Source organism: Heteronotia binoei, chromosome 20 (assembly GCF_032191835.1).
Source record: "Heteronotia binoei isolate CCM8104 ecotype False Entrance Well chromosome 20, APGP_CSIRO_Hbin_v1, whole genome shotgun sequence".
NCBI lineage: Eukaryota > Metazoa > Chordata > Lepidosauria > Squamata > Gekkonidae > Heteronotia > Heteronotia binoei.
Window position 1 is genome coordinate 29,363,006 of NC_083242.1, and position 21,919 is coordinate 29,384,924.

General features: G+C 49.2%; 1 protein-coding gene across 1 annotated transcript in view; it reads left to right on the top strand.

Annotated features, from left to right (window-relative positions):
• SNX8 (sorting nexin 8) overlaps positions 1–21,919 on the top strand; it is a 76,614-nt gene that overhangs the window by 38,285 nt on the left and 16,410 nt on the right. Inside the window, 3 exon segments of the mRNA XM_060260586.1 lie at positions 2,915–3,105; positions 6,659–6,776; positions 21,270–21,391. Coding sequence (XP_060116569.1) covers positions 2,915–3,105; positions 6,659–6,776; positions 21,270–21,391 — 431 coding nt within the window.

Below are 21,919 nucleotides of genomic sequence, written 5' to 3' on the forward strand. Positions count from 1 at the left end.
CCCAAGACCACAACAACTTACGCAGTAACTCACAGCTTTAATGCCAGTAGCTCACAACTTTAATGCCAGTGGAGAGCCAGTTTGGTGTAGTGGTTAAGTGTGAGGACTCTTATCTGGGAGAACCGGGTTTGATTCCCCACTCCTCCACTTGCACCTGCTGGAATGGCCTTGGGTCAGCCATAGCTCTGGCAGAGGTTGTCCTTGAAAGGGCAGCTGCTGTGAGAGCCCTCTCTGCCCCACCCACTTCACAGGGTGTCTGTTGTGGGGGAGGAAGGGAAAGGAGATTGTGAGCCGCTCTGAGTCTCTGTCCTTGAAAGGGCAGCTGCTGTGAGAGCCCTCTCCAGCCCCACCCACCTCACAGGGTGTCTGTTGTGGGGGAAGAAGGTAAAGGAGATTGTGAGCCGCTCTGAGACTCTGTCCTTGAAAGGGCAGCTGCTGTGAGAGCCCTCTCCAGCCCCACCCACTTCACAGGGTGTCTGTTGTGGGGGAGGAAGGGAAAGGAGATTGTGAGCCGCTCTGAGTCTCTGTCCTTGAAAGGGCAGCTGCTGTGAGAGCCCTCTCCAGCCCCACCCACCTCACAGGGTGTCTGCTGTGGGGGAGGAAGGGAAAGGAGATTGTTGGCCGCTCTGAGACTCTGTCCTTGAAAGGGCAGCAGCTGTGGGAGCCTCTCCAGCCCCACCCACCTCACAGGGTGTCTGTTGTGGGGGAGGAAGGGAAAGGAGATTGTGAGCCGCTCTGAGACTCTTCGGAGTGGAGGGTGGGATATAAATCCAATATCTTCTTCTTCTTCTTAAAAAATTAGAATTTTTGCTCACAAAGACTCTGCAGTTTAGAGGGAACATTGGTTGTCATTCCAGGGGATTGCCAGGTCCTACCTGGAGATCGGCAACTTTATGTGCCTCATAAGTCCTTACACTAAATTTCCAAAGTATCTTTGCTTGCTGGCAAGTATGTATGTGTGTGTATATATATATATAAAACTTTATTTGCTTTACCTGTAATCCACCTTTCTTTCCGAGGCTCATAGCAGATTACAAAATCAGAAAAGCAACGCAAGACAGAAAAACAGTATCAGACGTGCCATAAACAACGCAATGGCTGATTGGCAAGAGCAAATTAGAAAACCCTGCATCAGCAGCAAGATCAGGCGTACAATCAGTCAGGCGATAACTTACAATTTGCATTACATGTTGGAACAGATTGGGGATTACAAAATCCCTCTCCACCTTGTGAGAGGAGAAATACATAAATAAGGATTCTAGCTTTGGTATTGATTTAGCCAGTCGAGTAAATTCGTAACTTGATTTGCCTCCCAAAACGCAGATTATTATATAAAGCAGGAGTAAAGTGGCACGTTTAAGACCAACCAATTTTTATTTAGAACATCAGCTTTCGTGTGCTCTTAAGCACACTTCATCAGACGAGGAATCTGGCACAGTGAGCAAATCCGTACATAGCTGAGCAGAGCCATACAAAGCTGATAGGCAGTGGCCCAGAATGCAACATGGTACAGATTTAAGAAACCAATAACAGTGAAGCAAAATTATCTGGTAGGCAGTGGTTTAGAATGGAAGATGGTACAATGACAGAATAGTAAAATTAACAAATTCAACAAACCATTGCTCTGAGCAGCATGAGCGTGCGAAAGCAACAAAACAGCAGTATGCAGTAAAATTAACAAATTGAGCAAACCTTTGATCTGAGTAGCATGAGCATGCGAAAGCCACAAAACTGTAGTATGTCAAAATGTGAGATTGTCTGTCGACAATGGGAGATGGGTTCAATATATGTAATGGGATAAGCAACCAAAGTCCCTTTTTGAGTGTGTCAATACAGCTAAAAGAGAAATACATTGGATAGTGATGTTCTTGCCCACCCAATTTACTTTTTAGCATGTAAACAGCATTCTAGTTTGCCATAGGAAAAAGGAATACAATAAAATATAGTGAAAATGGGTAAAGCATATGTAATGAGATATACAGCCAATATCCCTATTTTGAGTATGTCAGTACAAATAATTATACTGATACATAATTCTAAAAGAGAAACACATTGGAATACTGTGGATGTATAGCTATACTCACTGAGAGTGGGTACATTACAGATGGGGGGTGTTGTTTTTTGAGGTAAAACCACGATATTTTCAGCATAGCATCCAGTGCCTTTCTTCAAAACACCCTTCAGGTTTCAAAAAGATTGGACCAGGGGGTCCAATTCTGTGAGCCCCCAAAGAAGGTGCCCCTATCCTTCATTATTTCCAATGGAGAGGAGGCATTGAAAAGGTGTATGATCTCCTTAACTCCTCTTTGGAGTTCACTTGTGCTTGTCACACCCTTGCTCCTGGCTCCACCCCAAAGTCTCCTGGCTCCACCCCCAAAGTCCCCAGATACTTCTTGAACTCGACTTGGCAACCCTATTGTGTTGGGTTATCATATCTCCCCTTCACCTGCCCTACTTGCCTTCTGGAAGCTTTGTAAAAGGACCTCTCTCCTCTCACCTGGACAGCCAGTGGAAATTCCAAGCTATCTCTTTCCTAGCTGGGACTTAAAAATAACAGTTCCTTCCCTTCCCAGAGCTGGAAGCAGGATCCAACCACGCCGAGTCAACCGTCCAGATTCTTGCGTTAGCACAAACGGGTTCAGCAGGAAATGCGGGCCTTTCGGCTTGGTTTGGCTCCTAGCTTGAAAAGAGCCATCAGAGGTTTTTTTCGTCTAAGTGTCATTAAGATGGTGTGCGAGTTAGAGAAAAAGCTGCTTCCTCTTTGGTAGGCGCAGCTACCTTGGGGAGGGGGGGCTTGTTTCGTGGGTTTTGGGGAAGCCCAACAGCAAGCTGCGCTGAATTCCCAGTTCTCTCTGCTCCAAACTTGGCATTGGATGTATTGAATTTTCTCCTCCCTGTTTTGCATCTCTCCTAGATTCGGTAAAGCCTCTACTGAGCGAGGGGAGGGACCCTGAAGAACCTCCGATGCAGACACCCCCGGGAAACCCCCTGGTGGTCTCCCACACCCTGCCGGAGCTGCTGGGTAAAGATACGGTGCAGATGGAGCTGATCCCGGAGAAAAAGGGCCTTTTCCTGAAACATGTGGAGTATGAAGTTTCCAGCAAGGTAAAACTGACATTGGCGACAGATAGGAGCTTGGAGTCCCTGTTCTCAATGGGTTTGGCCAGTTCAAAGCCTGAGGGACTGAGATCGTGGGGTTGAAGAGTCTGTCTTGGGAATGTCCACTTGCTGCATGGATTCACAGCTCTGGTTTCGAAATTTTTGGGTTGAGGAATTTCTAACAAGGAGGCAGGGTATGCAGGTTGAGGATTTGTATTGTCTCTGTGTGTGTGTGTGTTTCGAGCAGTCTATGCAGAACAGAATTGCTTTTGCTAGCTTGGGACCAGTGTTCCCTCTAAGCTGAGTTAGCGTGAGCTAGCTCACAGATTTTTAGCCTCCAGCTCACACATTTTTTGTCTTAGCTCAGGAAGGATGAGCCCAGAGCACAATAATCTATGCAGTAGCTCACAACTTTAATGCCAGAAGCTCACAACTTTAATGCCAGGAGCTCACAACTTTAATGCCAGCCGCTCACAAAGTAGAATTTTTTGCTCACAAGACTCTGCAGCTTAGAGGGAACATGGCTTGGGACTGACCCCAGGGTATCTAGACAACTGGGGGGAGGGATGCCCACAGTCCAATTTTGGAGTGGAGTGGAGGGAGACAAAAATGAAAGTTTTCTTTCCTTTACTGCCACCCAACTTCTTATCTGCACAGCTGAGCAACTTTCAAATAAGAAAGCAGCTGATCTGGATGGAATTTTCCTAGTGGAAGAGCATCTTCTCACAGCACAGAAGGTCTCAGGTTCAATCCCCGGCATCTCCAGTTAAAAGGTCCAAATGGCAGTTGAGGACATACTGCAGAGCAGCTGCCAGTCTGAGCAGACAATACCAGTCTTGATAGGCCGAGGGTCTGATCCTGTATAAGACAGCTTTGTGTATGTCATGTGATGTAGTATCCATCTCCCAGTCATTTGGGAACAATGTCCTTCTTGCCTGTCCCGCTATGCTTATCCGAGCCTAATCTTTTTACCATTTTTATCCAGCTGGTGTTTCAATGCATTTATGTATTTAATTTATTTCTTTAATCCATTTATACTCCAATGCAGGGGTGACCAAACTGCGGCTCAGGAACTACATGTGGCTCTTTTGCACATGTTGTGTCGCTCTCAAAGTCCCCATTGGCCGAGTTCGAAAAGGCATTTCTCTCTTTAAAACACTTTGCCAAGCAAAACTGGTTGGCAGCTTGGAGAATGCATTTAAAGTTGCTTTTTTCTACCCTTCCTTCCTTCCTTCCTTCCTTCCTTCCTTCCTTCCTTCCTTCCTTCCTTCCTTCCTTCCTTCCTTCCTTCCTTCCACCCTTCCTTCCTTCCTCCCTTCCACCCTTCCTCCCTTCCACCCTCCCTTCCACCCTTCCTTCCTTCCTTCCTTCCTTCCTTCCTTCCTTCCTTCCTTCCTTCCTTCCTTCCACCCTTCCTTCCACCCTCCTTCCTTCCTTCCTTCCACCCTCCTTCCTTCCTTCCTCCCACCCTTCCTGCCTTCCACCCTTCCTTCCTCCCTCCCTTCCTGCCTTCCTTCCTCCCTCCCTCCCTCCCTCCCTTCCTCCCTCCCTTCCTTCCTTCCTTCCTTCCTTCCTTCCTTCCTTCCTTCCTTCCTTCCTTCCTTCCTTCCTTCCTTCCTTCCTTCCTTCCTTCCTCCCTTCCTCCCTTCCTTCCTTCCTTCCTTCCTCCCTCCCTCCCTTCCTTGTGGCTCTCAAACATCTGATCTTCATTCTGTGTGGCTCTTATGTTAAGCAAATTTGGCTAACTCTGCTCCACTGTTTCTCCCCCGGTGGGGACCCAAAGTTGTTTATTTATGTCATTCTCTCCCTGTGTTTTGTCCTCACAACAACTCTGTGAGGTTGGCTGAGGCTAGCCCGAGGTCACCGTGAGCTTCCATGGCACAAGTGAGGATTTGAATGTGGGTTTCCCAGATTGTAGTCTGTCACTCTAACCAGACTGGCTCTTATATAAACTATGGGGTAGGATCCCACGATAAACCTCCACTAGTAGAAAGGGTGACCATCGATGAAATGGGGCTTCCTTGCTTGTCCACCCTCAAGCCCGTTTGGTGTAGTGGTTAAGTGCCTGGACTCTTATCTGGGAAAAACGGGTTTGTTTCCCCACTCCTCCACTTGCAGTTGCTGGAATGGCCTTGGGTCAGCCGTAGCTCTCGGAGGAGTTGTCCTTGAAAGGGCAGCTGCTGTGAGAGCCCTCTCAGCCCCACCCACCTCGCAAGGTGTCTGTTGTGGGGGAGGAAGGTAAAGGAGATTGTAAGCTGCTCTGAGACTCTGTCCTTGAAAGGGCAGCTGCTGTGAGAGCCCTCTCCAGCCCCACCCACCTCACAGGGTGTCTGTTGTGGGGGAGGAAGGTAAAGGAGATTGTGGGCCACTCTGAGACTCTGTCCTTGAAAGGGCAGCTGCTGTGAGAGCCCTCTCCAGCCCCACCCACCCCACAGGGTGTCTGTTGTGGGGGAGGAAGGGAAAGGAGATTGTAGGCCGCTCTGAGATTCTGTCCTTGAAAGGGCAGCTGCTGTGAGAGCCCTCTCCAGCCCCACCCGCCTCATAGGGTGTCTGTTGTGGAGGAGGACGGTAAAGGAGATTGTGAGCCGCTCTGAGATTCAAAGTGTAGGGCAAAATATAAATCTGTCTTCTTCTTCTTTCCCAAATGATTCCTGACCCTTCCCTCTCCCTTCCCCCATGATTTGGAGGAGTCAGAGGTCGGTAATGGGAGGAGCAAATTGGTGAAAATCATCTGTCCCCTGAACTTTCCCCCAGGGCCAAAGCTATGGGCATGCTATTCTTTACAGAAAATTATCTCAAGAGAAAAGTCGATTAACTGTGTCAGTTGGGAAGTGAGTCTCGGGCGTAATTACAAAATGACAGGCAGGCTGTATTGTGTTGAGTAATCTCTAAATTGTGCCTCTTGACTGGTAGGTAAAGAAAAGAGGTTGGTAAGGAGAGAGCTGGCGATGTGTATCAGATAGAGCAAGAATGCCCCTGGGCACTGTAGTGCTCTTGACCACAATGGCCTGCTGACACCTTTTCTGGTAACCAGCAACAGCCAGTTTGGTGTAGTGGTGAAGTGTGCGGACTCTTATCTGGGAGAACCGGGTTTGATTCCCCCTCTCCTCCACTTGCAGCTGCTGGAAAGCCATAGCTCTTGTAGGAGCTGTCCTAGAAAGGGCAGCTTCTCGGAGAGCTCTCTCCGCCCCACCTACCTCACAGGGAGCCTGTTGTGGGGGAAGAAGATAAAGGAGCTTGTAAGCCACTCTGAAAGCCCGATTCAGAGAGAAGAAGAAGAAGACTGCAGATTTATACTCCGCCCTTCTCTTTGAAACAGACTCAGAATGGCTTTTTTAAAAAAATTCTGTTTCCACGAAGAGGTTCTGGAATTCTGTTCTGCTGCTCGTTCCCCCAGAAAAAAAGCCCTGCATTCAGTCCTTGCTTAGAAGCTTTGCCAAGTTTAGGGCTGGCAATTTGCAGAGACAGCTCCCAAGACCAGACAGCGCTTTGGATCCCAAGGACAGGCTGCCATCCTGTCGAAAAGCTGAGTGTCCCTCCCTCTTTCTCTCCCTTGCAGCGTTTCAAGTGCTCAGTGTACCGGCGGTATAATGACTTTGTGGTCTTTCACGAGACACTCCTTCAGAAGTTCCCGTACCGGATGGTTCCGGCTCTTCCACCCAAAAGAATGCTGGGAGGTAAGCCTGAGGCACCATGGTGCGCTTGCACTTGAGGAGACACGATGGGAAATATGCTGGCTTAGTAGGGTTGCCAAGTCCAATTCAATGAATATCTGGGGACTTAGGGGGTGGAGCCAGGAGACATTGAGGGCGGAGCCAGGAGCAAGGGTGTGACAAGCATAATTGAACTCCAAGGGAGTTCTGGTCATCACATTTAAAGGGACAGCACACCTTTTTAAATGTCTTCCTTCCATAGGAAATAATGGATAGGGGCACATTCTTTTTGGGCTCAAGGAATTGGACCCCTTGGTCCAATTGTTTTGAAACTTGGGGGGTACTTTGGGGAGAGACACTAGATACTATACTGAAAATTTGGTGCCTCTAACTCAAAAAACAGCTCTCCCAGAGCCCCGAAACTTCCAGATCAATTCCCCATTATACCCTATGAGAATTGATCTCCGTATAGGGAATAATGAAGTGCCCAGCAGACATTTCCTCCCCACACCCGCCATTTCTGGCAACTCTGAAGCGAGGGATTGGCGCCTCTACTCACGAGTAGCTCCCAACTTCTTCCAAGTAACACAGACACACCATCCCAAGAGGAAGCCTTTCAATCGGAGACTGAAGCCTCCGGAGGTGGGAAGGCACATGGTGCTCTGGGGGCGGGGCTTCCCCCCCCAGCCAGCTGACTGGGGCCGGGAAGGAGCCTGGGAAAGCGGAAGAACCCTCGCTGGGACCTGGGGATTGACAAGCCTACCCAAAGCAGGCCTCATCCTGAGACCCTGGAGAGCTCCTGCCAGTCAGAGTAGGCAGTACCAACCTTGAAGGACAAATGGTCTGATTGATTGTGAGACAGCTTTTTGTGTGTTCATGTGATGGCATCAGTCTTTCTGAGCTGGCAAGCCAGGCCAGCCAGCATGAACATGAGGACATAAGAGAAGCCATGTTGGATCAGGCCAATGGCCCATCCAGTCCAACACTCTGAGTCACATAAGAACATAAGAGAAGCCATGTTGGATCAGGCCAATGGGCCATCCAGTCCAACACTCTGTGTCACAGAAGAACATAATAGAAGCCATTTTGGATCAGGCCAATGGCCCATCCAGTCCAACACTCTGAGTCACATAAGAACATAAGAGAAGCCATGTTGGATCAGGCCCATGGCCCATCCAGTCCAACACTCTGTGTCACATAAGACATAGGAGAAGCCATGTTGGATCAGGCCAATGGCCCATCCAGTCCAACACTCTGTGTCAAAGAAGAACATAAGAGAAGCCATTTTGGATCAGGCCAATGGCCCATCCAGTCCAACACTCTTGAGTCACATAAGAACATAAGAGAAGCCATGTTGGATCAGGCCCATGGCCCATCCAGTCCAACACTCTGTGTCACATAAGACATAGGAGAAGCCATGTTGGATCAGGCCAATGGCCCATCCAGTCCAACACTCTGTGTCACAGAAGAACATAAGAGAAGCCATTTTGGATCAGGCCAGTGGCCCATCCAGTCCAACACTCTGTGTCACATAAGAACATAAGAGAAGCCATTTTGGATCAGGCCAATGGCCCATCCAGTCCAACACTCTGTGTCACATAAGAACATAAGGGAAGCCATGATGGATCAGGCCCATGGCCCATCCAGTCCAACACTCTGTGTCACATAAGAATATAAGAGAAGCCATGTTGGATCAGGCCCATGGCCCATCCAGTCCAACACTCTGCGTCACATAAGAACATAAGAGAAGCCATTTTGGATCAGGCCAATGGCCCATCCAGTCCAACACTCTGAGTCACATAAGAACATAAGAGAAGCCATGTTGGATCAGGCCCATGGCCCATCCAGTCCAACACTCTGTGTCACATAAGAACATAAGAGAAGCCATGTTGAATCAGGCCAGTGGCCCATCCAGTCCAACACTCTGTGTCACATAAGAACATAAGAGAAGCCATGTTGGATCAGGCCAATGGCCCATCCAGTCCAACACTCTGTGTCACATAAGAACATAAGAGAAGCCATGTTGGATCAGGCCAATGGCCCATCCAGTCCAACACTCTGTTTCACACAGTAGCTCTGTGTCACACATGTGGAAGTCACGGCTTGCTCAAACTATTTTTAACTTTCTTAGAAACTGTTCTTCGTGCTTTCTTGCTGAAGTGTGAAAGACTAGTTCCTTTAATTGTCTTCTTTTTTTAAAAAAACACTTTGAAAGTGGCAATCAGATTGAAATCCTGAAATTGTGACTGGACAGGAGAGAGAAATGTTGCTTTCTTCTCAGCGTGGCGCATATCTCACTCTCAGGGGGAGTGCCTCCACTACCTCTGAGTTTACCTCACTTATGCAGGGCTTTTTTGTAGCAGAAAACTCCTTTGCATATTAGGACACACCCTCCTGATGTAGCCAATCCTCTTGTAGCTTACAGTTGGCCCTGTACTAAGAGCCTTGTAAGCTCTTGGAAGATTGGCTACATTAGGGGTGTGAGCCTAATATGCAAAGGAGTCCCTGCTATAAAAAAAGCCCTGCACTTATGTATTTATTTATGATATCAGGGGCGGCCAAACCTGTGACTCTTTCACACATATCATGTGGCTCTTGAAGCCCCCACTGACCACTGGCTGGCTTGGAGACAGTAGAAGATATTGGGTTTATATCCTGCCCTTCACTCTGAATCTCAGAGTCTCAGAGCAGCTTACAATCTCCTATATCTTTTCCCCCCACAACAGGCACCCTGTGAGGTGGGTAGGGCTGAGAGAGCTCTCACAAAAGCTGCCCTTTCAAGGACAGCTCTGCGAGAGGTATGGCTGACCCAAGGCCATGCCAGCAGCTACAAGTGGAGGAGTGGGGAATCAAACCCGGTTCTCCCAGATAAGAGTCCATACACTTAACCACTACACCAAACTGGTTCTCTTTTCTCTCTTTACCAAGATCGTCAGGAGGTTTGGAATTGGGTGTCATCAATAAGACGATGGCACTCAGCTCTTCCTCCTGGTGGATAAACAAGTGCCCACGGTAGCGCAGTCAGCAATTTTTCCACTTGTGCCATGGCTTCCAGCTGGCTTGTTATTCGTCTGGGTCAGACCTTGCCACATTATTCCATGCAGTGGTTGCCTCCAGGCTGGCCTGCTGCAATTCTTGTGCCCCTCAGTACCCAAAAATATTTGCTAACTGCTGGCATCACCATGCTGAATTTGCCTGTTTTGCTGGCCTGGAGCTAGTGATTAATTAAATATTTGTGCCTTTATTTATTTCATAGTATGAGCCCTGTGGCGCAGAGTGTTAAAGCTATACTGCAGTACTGCAGTCCTAAGCTCTGCTCATGACCTGAGTTCGATCCCAGCGGAAGCTGGTTTCAGGTAGCCGGCTCCAGGTTGACTCAGCCTTCCATCCTTCCGAGGTTGGTAAAATGAGTCCCCAGCTTGCTGGGGGGAAAGTGTAAATGACTGGGGAAGGCAATGGCAAACCACCTTGTAAAAAGTCTGCTGTGAAAACGTCACCCCAGAGTCTGAAATGACTGGTGCTTGCACAGGGGACCTTTCCTTTCCTTTCCTTTCCTTTCCTTTCCTTTCCTTTCCTTTCCTTTCCTTTCCTTTCCTTTCCTTTCCTTTCCTTTCCTTTCCTTTCCTTTCCTTTCCTTTCCTTTCCTTTCCTTTCCTTTTTCATAATAAGATCATTTATATCCAGCCTTTCCTTGTGGTTCGAGGTAAGAACATAAGAGAAGCCATGTTGGATCAGAGCAATGACCCATCCAGTCCAACCCTCTGTGTCACACGGTGGCCAAAAAAAACCCAAGTGCAGCTTCAAGAGAGGATTGGATAAACATATGGAGCAGAGGTTCATCAGTGGCTCTTAACCACAGCATATAGATGGAATTCTCTGTTTGGGGCAAGTGATCCTCTGTATTTTTGGTGCGTGGGGGGGGGGCACAGTGGGAGGGCTTCTAGTGTCCTGGCCGCACTGATGGACCTCTTGATGGCACCTGGGTTTTTTTTTTCCCCCACTGTGTGACACTGTTAGACTAGACGGGCCATTGGCCTGATCCAACATGGCTTCTCTTATGTTATGTCATAACAGGCTCTTTGAATCAAAGTGCGACATCCACTGTTTTCTTACTTTGTAATCCATCTTTCTCCGCGACGTTCGAGGGAGAGCACGCAGTTGAAAATATCTCTTTCTGTACAGCATACGTACAATCCATGATGCAATGAAAAAGGCTGAAGTCAGCACGGGGAGGCGTCAGCGTTGAGAGGCTGGACGGGGGAAAAGAAAGAGCTTGCCCTGTTTCTTAGACTCCCTGGGTGCCTTCAGCATCCTGTGTCCCTTATACAGAAATTCCTGGTGTGCGCTAAAATGCCGGGCCATCGGCAGGACACGGAGCCCTCCGCCCTTGCAGTTATGTATTTATTTTTTAATGTGACACCCATAAATCCCCTTTTCTGTGGCGAAGAAGAAGAAGAAGAAGAAGAAGAAGAAGAAGAAGAAGATGAAGAAGAAGAAGAAGAAGAAGAAATTGGATTTATATTCCGCCCTCCACTCAGAGTCTCAGAGCGGCTCACAATCGCCTTTATCTTCCTCCCCCACAACAAACACCCTGCGAGGTGGGTGGGGCTGAGAGGACTCTCACAGCAGCTGCCCTTTCAAGGACAACCTCTGCCAGAGCTATGGCTGACCCAAGGCCATTCCAGCAGGTGCAAGTGGAGGAGTGGGGAATCAAACCCGGTTCTCCCAGATAAGAGTCCATACACTTAACCACTACACTAGACTGGCTCTATAGGGGAATTAAGCTGATATTTAAGTGGTAAGGAAAAAGAGAAGTGGAAGAGGGGCTTCACGCACCTATTCATTTAGGTGGAAGAGGGAAAGGCGGAGTGGGGAATACCAAGCAGATGGTCTGTGCTGCTGTTGCTGATGTCATAACTACAGTGAATTCTCATTTTCATAAATTGGCCTTCTTAACCTCAGAACAGAAGTCCCTGGTATCTTTTTTTTTTTTTTTTTAAAGCTGGATGGTGTTAGAAGATCTGCGGCTGGCTGCAGTTCTTTCACTTCCTGTTCTGCGCTGAATGCCCAGTGGTTAGGGTTGCCAATCTCCAGTTGGGGGCAGGGGATCCCCTGGTTCGGAGGCCCTCCGCTTGCTTCAGGGTTATCAGAAAGCGGGAGGGGGGCGGTTAAGAACGTCTGCTGGGCACTCCATTATACCTCATGGAGAAAAGTTCCCATAGGCTATAATGGAGAATTGATCCATGGGGCTCAGGGAGGACTGTTTTTTGAGGTAGAGACACCAAATTTTCAGCATAACATCTGGTGCCTCTCCTCAAAAAAACTCCCCGAGTTTCAAGAAGATTGGGCCAGGGGTTCAATTCTATGAGCCCCCCAAAAAGGTGCCTCTATCCTTCATTATTTTCAATGAAGGGAAGGCATTTAAGCTGCTGTGAGAGCCCTCTCAGCCCCACCCACCTCACACGGTGTCTGTTGTGGGGGGAGAAGTTATAGAAGATTGTAAGCTGCTCTGAGTCTCTGATTTAGAGAGAAGGGCGGGGTATAAATCTGCAGTCTTCTGTTTCTTAAAAGGTGTGCAGTCCTTTTAAAAGTGATGGCCAGAACTCCCTTCGGAGTTCAACCGTGCTTGTCACACACGTGCTCCTGGCTCCGCCCCCAAATTTCTTGGCCCCACCCCTAAAGTCCCCAAATATTTCTTGAATGGGACCTGGCAATCCTAACACCTCCTGAAGAACTAAGGAATGCCTTCTCGCATATGAACCTGCCCATCCGCTCTGGTCATCTTCAGAGACACTGATTTGCGTGTCCCCACCTGTCTGAGGCTAGACACATGGCAACCTGAGAAAGAGTTTTCTTGGTGGTGGTGGTAAAAATTTGGAATTCTCTCATTAAGGAGAGACCTCCACCTCCCTCTGTTATTGTCTTTCAGCAGGAGGGGGAGGCCTTGGTTTGTTCAGTGTTCCGAGCCAGTTGGGTGTAGTGGTAAAGTGTGCGGACTCTTATCTGGGAGAACTGGGTTTGCTTCCCCACTCCTCCACTTGCAGCTGCTGGAATGGCCTTGGGTTAGCCATAACTCTGGCAGAGGTTGTCCTTGAAAGGGCAGCTGCTGGGAGAGTCCTCTCCAGCCCCACCCACCTCACAGGGTGTCTGTTGTGGGGGAGGAAGGGAAAGGAGATTGTAGGCCGCTCTGAGACTCTGTCCTTGAAAGGGCAGCTGCTGTGAGAGCCCTCTCCAGCCCCACCCACCTCACAGGGTGTCTGTTGTGGGAGGGAGAAGGTAAAAGCCAGTTTGGTTTAGTGGTTAAGTGTGTGGACTCTTATTTGGGAGAACCGGGTTTGATTCCCCACACCTTCACTTGCAGCCGCTGGAATGGCCTTGGGTCAGCCATAGCTATCGCAGGAGTTGTCCTTGAAAGGGCAGCTGCTGTGACAGCCCTCTCAGCCCCACCTGCCTCACAGGGTGTCTGTTGTATGTGTATGTGGGGAGATATAGGAGATTGTAAGCTACTCTGAGTCTCTGATTCAGAGAGAAGAGCGGGGTATAAATCTGCAATTCTTCTTCTTCGTAGTGTTGTCAGGTCCCCCTTGGCCACGGGGGAAGGGAGGGGGATAGAGTTGCCAGTTCCAGGTTGAGGAACTCCTGGAGATTTGGGGATGGAGCCTGTGGAAGACAGGGACCACCTCCGTGGGGTACGATGCAATGCTCCCTCTAAGCTGCAGAGTCTTGTCAGCAGAAATTCTACTTTGTGAGCTACTGGCATGAGAGTTGCAAGCCAGCAATTGCGCTATAATCACCATCTTCAAGTACTTGAAGGGCTGTCATATAGTGGATGGCGTGGAATTGTTTTCTGTGGCCCCGGAAGGTAGGACCAGAACCAGTGGGTTGAAATTAAATCAAAAGAGTTTCCGGCTCAACATTAGGAAGAACTTCCTGACCGTTAGAGCGGTTCCTCAGTGGAACAGGTTTCCTCAGGAGGTGGTGGGCTCTCCTTCCTTGGAGGTTTTGAAACAGAGGCTAGATGGCCATCTGACAGCAATGAGGATCCTGTGAATTTTGGGGGAGGTGCTTGTGTGTTTCCTGGATTGTGCAGGGGGTCGGACTGGATGACCCTGAAGGTCCCTTCCAACTCTGTGATTCTATGATTCTATACTGCATAAATTAGTTTGTTCTGGGGCCATCCTTCCTGAGCTATGAGAAAAATGTGGGAGCCAGAGGCTAAAAAATTCTAAGCTCACACTAACTTAGAGGAAGCGCTGGTACAGTGCCACAGAGTCCACCCTCCAAAATATCCATTGTCTCCAGGGGTCCTGATCTCTCTAGTCTGGAGATGTGCTGTAATTCTGGGGGATTCCCAAGGTCCCACCTCAGGACCCTCGCCTTCTAACCTTCCTACCTCTTCTCAGCTCTTCTCTCTGTTTGTGTGTTGTTGACATGTTTCTGTTTTTATGCATTCCTGTTATGTTGTAAGTGACAGCTTCTTAATGTTTGAAATATTTTGAAATGCTTCGATGCTTACAACCTTGGGAGTCCTGAATCGGGTGGGAAGGTGGGCAAAAGACACATTTTAAACAAATAAAAATAAGAAATAAAAAGAGGGATGTTAGGAGTCCTGCAAACAGCCAGTGAATTGGAAGCTGGACAGGAAGAGATTTTGGAACTCGGGCTGGAAGAATGCTGACGTTTCATCTCTCGTGGAGGAATTTTGGGGGGCTTCCTTCCTTTCAGCCCAAGTATTTTTACAATTCTCGGGGGGGGGCAGTTTAGCACAGCCTGTTTTTCAGCACAGCTACACGCAGCTAGACACAAAGGAAATTCCGTATTCCGCATTTGCGTGCTGGCGAATAGATCTCTGACAAACCCGAGGGAGGGAGATGGAACTTGGCCCCGTCTAATAAAAGTTGTGGTTTGTGGCAGCTGCCCAATGCGGTTAGAAGGGGGAAGGTATTTACATAGGTGGCATTCTTTTAGTCCTTCCAGTCAGAGGTGGAAATAGCACAAATGCTCAGTTATCATTTGCATAAGAACATAAGAGAAGCCATGTTGGATCAGGCCAATGGCCCATCCAGTCCAACACTCTGTGTCACACAGTGGCAAAAAAGTTTATATATACACACACACTGTGGCTAATAGCCACTGATGGACCTCTGCTCCATATTTTTATCTAAACCCCTCTTGAAGGTGGCTATGCTTGTGGCCGCCACCACCTCCTGTGGCAGTGAATTCCACATGCCAATCACCCTTTGGGTGAAGAAGTATTTCCTTTTATCCGTTTTAACCTGGCTGCTCAGCAATTTCATTGAATGCCCACGAGTTCTTGTACTGTGAGAAAGGGAGAAAAGGACTTCTTTCTCTACTTTCTCCATCCCATGCATTATCTTGTAAACCTCTATCATGTCACCCCGCAGTCGACGTTTCTCCAAGCTAAAGAGTCCCAAGCGTTTCAACCTTTCTTCATAGGGAAAGTGTTCCAGCCCTTTAATCATTCTAGTTGCCCTTTTCTGGACTTTCTCCAATGCTATATCCTTTTTGAGGTGCGGCGACCAGAACTGCACACAGTACTCCAAATGAGACCGCACCATTGATTTATACAGGGGCATTATGATACTAGCTGATTTGTTTTCAATTCCCTTCCTAATAATTCCCAGCATGGCGTTGGCCTTTTTTATTGCAATCGCACACTGTCTTGACATTTTCAGTGAGTTATCTACCACGACCCCAAGATCTCTCTCTTGGTCTCTCTCTTGCATGTAGCAGCTGTAACTCTGAATCAAATCCTTACACAGAATCAGACCCCTGGTCTATCAAGGTCAGCCTTGTCTACTAGGGTTGCCAAGTCCAATTTAAGAAGTTTCTGGGGACTTTGGGGTTGGAGCCAGGAGACATGGGGGGGGGGTGGAGCCAAGAGCAAGGGTGTGACAAGCATTTCACACTTTTTAAATGCCTTCTTTCCATAGGAAATAATGAAGGATAGGCGCACCTTATTTTGGGGTTCATAGAACTTGACCCATTGGCCCAATCTTTTTGAAATTTGGGTGGGGTAGTTCTGAATGTAGGAAGTAGTGAAGTGAAATAGACATTACTAGTTCCATGATCTTGGGGTCGTGGTAAATAACTCACTGAAAATGTCAAGACAGTGTGCGATCGCAATAAAAAAGGCCAACGCCATGCTGGGAATTATTAGGATGGGAATTGAAAACAAATTAGCCAGTATCATAATGCCCCTGTATAAATGGGTGGTGCGGTCTCATTTGGAGTACTGTGTGCAGTTCTGGTCGCCGCACCTCAAAAAGGATATTACAGCATTGGAGAAAGTCCAGAAAAGGGCAATTAGAATGATTAAAGGGCTGGAACACTTTCCCTATGAAGAAAGGTTGAAACGCTTGGGGCTCTTTAGCTTGGAGAAACGTCGACTGCGGGGTGACATGATAGAGGTTCACAAGATTATGCATGGGATGGAGAAAGTAGAAAAAGAAGTCCTTTTCTCCCTTTCTCACAATACAAGAACTCGTGGGCATTCGATGAAATTGCTGAGCAGACAGGTTAGAACGGATAAAAGGAAGTCCTTCTTCACCCAAAGGGTGATTAACATGTGGAATTCACTGCCACAGGAGGTGGCGGCGGCTACCAATATATATATATATATATATATATATATATATATATATATATATATTGGCAACTGTGTGATATAGACTGTTGGACTGGATGGGCCATTGGCCTGATCCAACATGGCTTCTCTTATGTACTAGTTAAGATTTTGGCCATCTGTTGTGTTAAAAGGTCAGCTATTCAGCCTTTAATACAGGGTCAGTCCAGTCTTCCATTTCGCTCTCTAAGGGCCTCCATTGGAGATCTTTCCTCTCTGTGCTGCTGGAATTTCTCTTAAGTGAAGATGCCAATGGTTCTTCATCTGAAGGATGTATGGCTGAACTGTAGCGCTGGCCTTCTGCTCCTTTTCTTCTAGCCCCCCTATCCAGATACTTAAGTGCTGTGAAGTCACAGCTGGTGGTGACCCTGTAGGGTTTTCAAGGCAAGAGATGAACGGAGGTGGTTTGCCATTGCCTGCCTCTGCGTAGCATGGTCTTCCTTGGGGGTCTCCCATCCAAGGACTAACCAGGGCTGACCCCGCTTAGCTTCGAAAGATCTGATGAGAATAGGTCAGCCTGGGCCACCCAGGTCAGGGCAAGAGATGTTCAGAGGTGGCTTGCCATTGCCTGCCTCTGCATAGCAACCCTGGACTTCCTTGGTGGTCTCCCATCCAAGTACTAACCCTGCTTAGCTGCTGAGATTGGGTTCCCCAGGTCAGGGCAGGAGTTGCTCAGAGGTGGTCTGTCATTGCCTGCCTCCTTGCAGCAACCTGGGACTTCCATGGTGGTCTCCCATCTAAGTACTGACTGGAACTGACTCTCCTGCTGTCTAAACTCTTGACTAGCCTGAGCTATTCAGACTGCTAATAATTAAGGGTTGACGGATCAACTTTTACGGTGACTCTGTACGATTTTCAAGGCAGGAGACATTGCAGGGTGGTTTGCCATTGTCTGCCTCTGCTCAAGAACACAAGAGAAGCCATGTTGGATCAGACCAATGGCCCATCCGGTCCAACACTCTGTGTCACATAAGAACATAAGAGAAGCCATGTTGGATCAGACCAATGGCCCATCCAGTCCAACACTTTGTGTCACATAAGAGAAGCCATGTTGGATCAGGCCAATGGCCCATCCAGTCCAACACTCTGTGTCACATAAGAGAAGCCATGTTGGATCAGGCCAATGGCCCATCCAGTCCAACACTCTGTGTCACATAAGAGAAGCCATGTTGGATCAGGCCAATGGCCCATCCAGTCCAACACTCTGTGTCACATAAGAGAAGCCATGTTGGATCAGGCCAATGGCCCATCCAGTCCAACACTCTGTGTCACACAATAGCCAAAACTCAGATGCCATCAGGAGGTCCACCAGTGGGGCCAGGACACTAGAAGCCCTCCCACTGCTGGTCCCACCCAAGCATCAAGAATACGGAGCATCATTGCCCCAGACAGAGAGTTCCAACAATATGTTGTGGCTAATAGCAACTGGTGGACCTCTGCTCCAGATGTTTATTCAATCCCACTTGAAGCTGGCTATGCTTGTAGCTGCCACCACCTCCTGTGGCAGTGAATTCCATGTGTTAATCACCCTTCTTTGGTGGTCTCTCATCCATGTGTACTAAGCAGGGCTGCTAAGCTGTTGAGATCTAGCAAGAGTAGACTATCCCAGACTGTCCAGGGCAAGACATTCAGATGTTTTACATATCCACAGTTCAGTACATGGGTGTATTGCAGTATTCAGTTTCCAGTGCTTGGGACCTGGTTAGTAGGATGTAGTTTCATACTGGACTTTTATTTTATTTATTTATTTATATTTACATTTATATCCCGCCCTCCCCGCCTAGGCGGCTCAGGGCGGCTAACAACATTTCACATATTTAACAAAGGATAAAACTTTAAAATTTAACAATTAAAGAAATTAAACATAAAAACCAGTTAATTAAGTTAAGATATTTAAAATACATAATTCATTACATAGAATAAATCTGGCAGCAGTAAACTTGTTTGGCGCTGGTTCTGCCAGTTTAGATGGTTCCATAATCGTATAGTAGATGGCGGCTCCTTATTCTTAGCAACTCAGCAGATATCAGCATAGGCTTGCCTAAAAAGAGCGGTCTTGCAGGCCCCGCGGAACTGGTCAAGGTTCCGCAGGGCCCGCACTTCCTCCGGGAGCTGATTCCACAGTACAGGAGCCGCGGCTGAGAAGGCCCGAGTTCTGATGTTTTGAAGTTTGACCTCTCTCGGCCCAGGGATAGTCAATTTATTTTTGCCCATCGACCTCAGTGCCCTCTGGGGTTCATATGGGGAGAGACGGTCCCTTAGGTAGGCTGGTCCTCGGCCATATAGGGCTTTAAAGGTAATAACCAACACTTTGTACTGGACTCGGTAGGTAATTGGCAGCCAGTGCAGTTCGCGCAGTCCCGGCCGTATGTGCTCCCATTTTGGGAGCCCCAATAATAGCCTGGCCGACGCGTTCTGCACCAGCTGCAGCTTCCGAGTCCGGCACAGAGGTAGCCCCAAGTAGAGGGCATTATAGTAGTCCAGTCTTGAGGTGACCGTTGCATGGATCACTGTTGCGAGGTCGCGACGCTCCAGGAAGGGGGCCAACTGCCTTGCCCGCTTCAGATGGAAGAATGCTGACTTGGCAGTGGCTGCTATCTGGGCCTCCATTGACAATGAAGGCTCCAGTAAAATGCCCAAACTCTTTACCTGGCGCGCGGGTTTCAATAGCGCGCCGTCGAAGGTTGGGAGAGCTATTTCCCCTCCTAGAGCGCCGCGATCCACGCAAAGGACCTCTGTCTTCGCTGGATTCAACTTCAGCCCACTCAACCTGAGCCACGTCGCTACAGCCTGTAAAGCCCGATCCAGATTCCCCGGGGCGGAGTCGGGCCGGCCGTCCATTAGCAGATAGAGCTGGGTGTCATCAGCATATTGATGGCAACCCAGCCCAAACCTCCGGACAATCTGGGCAAGGGGGCGCATATAAATGTTAAATAACATTGGGGAGAGAACTGCCCCCTGAGGCACCCCACAATCAAGTGTGCGCCTCTGGGATCGCTCCCCCCCAATAGCCACCCTTTGTCCCCGACCGGAGAGGAAGGAGGAAAGCCATTGCAAGGCCAACCCCCCAACCCCTATGTCGGCGAGGCGGCACTTTAGCAACTGATGGTCGACTGTATCAAATGCCACCGACAGGTCTAGTAACATCAGTACCGCAGTGCCGCCCCGATCCAGATGTCGCTGGAGGTCATCTACCAAGGCGACCAGCACCGTCTCCGTCCCATGGCCCGGTCGGAACCCAGACTGGCACGGGTCAAGGATGGAAGCGTCATCTAGGAACCTCTGAAGCTGCAACGCCACTGCCCTCTCAATGATTTTACCTAAAAATGGTAAATTGGACACCGGCCGGTAATTCGCCAATTCGGCCGGGTCTGCTGTACATTTTTTTAAAAGAGGGCGAACCAGCGCCTCTTTCAAGGGCGTTGGAAAGTGCCCCTCGGTGAGGGATCTATTTATGATGTCCCGTAAAGGACATCTAAGCTCCCTCTGGCAGGATTTAATCAGCCAAGAGGGGCAAGGATCCAGATCGCATGTTGTTGGGCGAGCAGCAAAGAGGATCCTATCGACTTCCTCCAGGTTGAGTGGGTCGAAATGGTCCAGCACCAAATCCGAAGACAGGCCCGGAGCCTCAATTTCGCTCACTGTATCCAAGGTGGTAGGCAGGTCTTGGCGGAGCAATGAGATTTTATCTGCAAAATATTTCGCAAATGCCTCACAGCCAATCTCCAATTCTCTAATATTTGGTTTGCCTTGTGGCAATGTTATCAGGTCCCCAATTATTCTAAATAATTGTGCTGGGCGCGAATTTGCAGATGCAATCTTGGTTGCAAAGTAATTTTTCTTTGCAGCCTTGACTGCCATCTCATACGACTTCATAAACGTTCTGTAGGATGTTCTCATTGCTTCGTCCCGAGTATGTCTCCACTGCCTCTCTAGTCGTCTGAGCCCTTGTTTCAGCTGGCGCAATTCCAAGGTGTACCATGGGGCCAGCCTCATACGAGGGCGCAGAGGGCGCCGGGGTGCTATTTCGTCGATGGCCCTGGTTAGCTGGTCTTGCCAGGTTTCCACAAGGCCATCGAGGGAATTGCTAGTGGGCCAGGGATCCCTTAGGGCCGTTTGGAACCGTTCCGGGTCCATCAGGCTCCGAGGGCGAGCCAAAATAGGCTCTCCGCCCATACAGGGTTGGGGCGGCGTCCCCACACGGGCCTTAAGGGCTAGGTGATCCGACCATGGTATCGCTTCTACCGCGATATCGTTCACCGAAATCCCAGACGCAAAGATCAGGTCTAATGTGTGCCCGGCTTGATGCGTGGGAGTCGTAACACATTGAGAGAGCCCCAGTGTCGCCATGGAAGACACTAGGTCCATCGCCTGAGTGGAGGCCGTGTCGTCGGCATGGACGTTGAAGTCACCCAGGACCATAAGCCCCGGGAACCTCAACGCCCAGCCCGCCACTGCCTCCAATAGTGATGGTAAGGCGCTGGCTGGTGCAGTAGGCGGACGGTACACCAACCAGACTGCCAACCCCTCTCCGACATCCCACGCCAGACCGGCACATTCAATGCCATCAAACTTTGGGTCCGGGAGGGCCCGAAAGGAGTAACTCTCCCGTATGAGTAGCGCCACTCCTCCCCCCCGCCCGCTAGTCCGTGATTGGTGAAAGACCGAGTATCCCGGGGGGGCCATTTGAGAGAGAGCTACTGTCTCCCCGTCCCTCACCCAGGTCTCGGTCACACAAGCCAGGTCTTGGAATTGGCCAAGTTCAAAGGCAGCCTTGCCCTGTTTGGTCTCTAAGCAGAAGTGTAGCAGATGCCCACTTTGAAGTCTAAGTGAGCCTGAACTGTACTCTCCTCTGTCTTCCTCCTCCACAGCAGACCGAGAGTTCATCGAGGCACGGCGTCGAGCGTTGAAGCGCTTCATCAACCTGGTGGCAAGGCACCCTCCGTTCTCAGAAGATGTCCTCCTCAAACTCTTCCTGTCTTTCAGCGGCTCGGTGAGTTCTCTGGCCAGCTGGGGAGGAGCGTCAGAAGAGCCCTGCTGGATCAGACCAGTGTGGGTTCCTCTAGTCCAGCATCCTGCCACGCACAGTAGCCAACCCCTTCCTCTGGAGGGACAACAACAGGGCATAGAGACCTAGTTTTTCCCTGAGAAGAACTTCAGAAGAGCTCTGCTGGATCAGATCAGTGAGGGTCCATCTAGTCTAGCGTCCTGTCATACACAGTAGCCAACCACTTCCTCTGGAGGGACAACAACAGGGCATAGAGGCCTAAGCTTTCCCTGAGAAGAACTTCAGAAGAGCCCTGCTGGATCAGACCAGGGAGGGTCCCTCTAGTCCAGCATCCTGCCACACACAGTAGCCAACCACTTCCTCTGGAGGGACAACAACAGGGCATAGAGGCCTAAGCTTTCCCTGAGAAGAACTTCAGAAGAGCCCTGCTGGATAAGACCAGAGGGTCCCTCTAGTCCAGCATCCTGTCACACACAGTAGCCAACCACTTCCTCTGGAGGGGCAACAACAGGG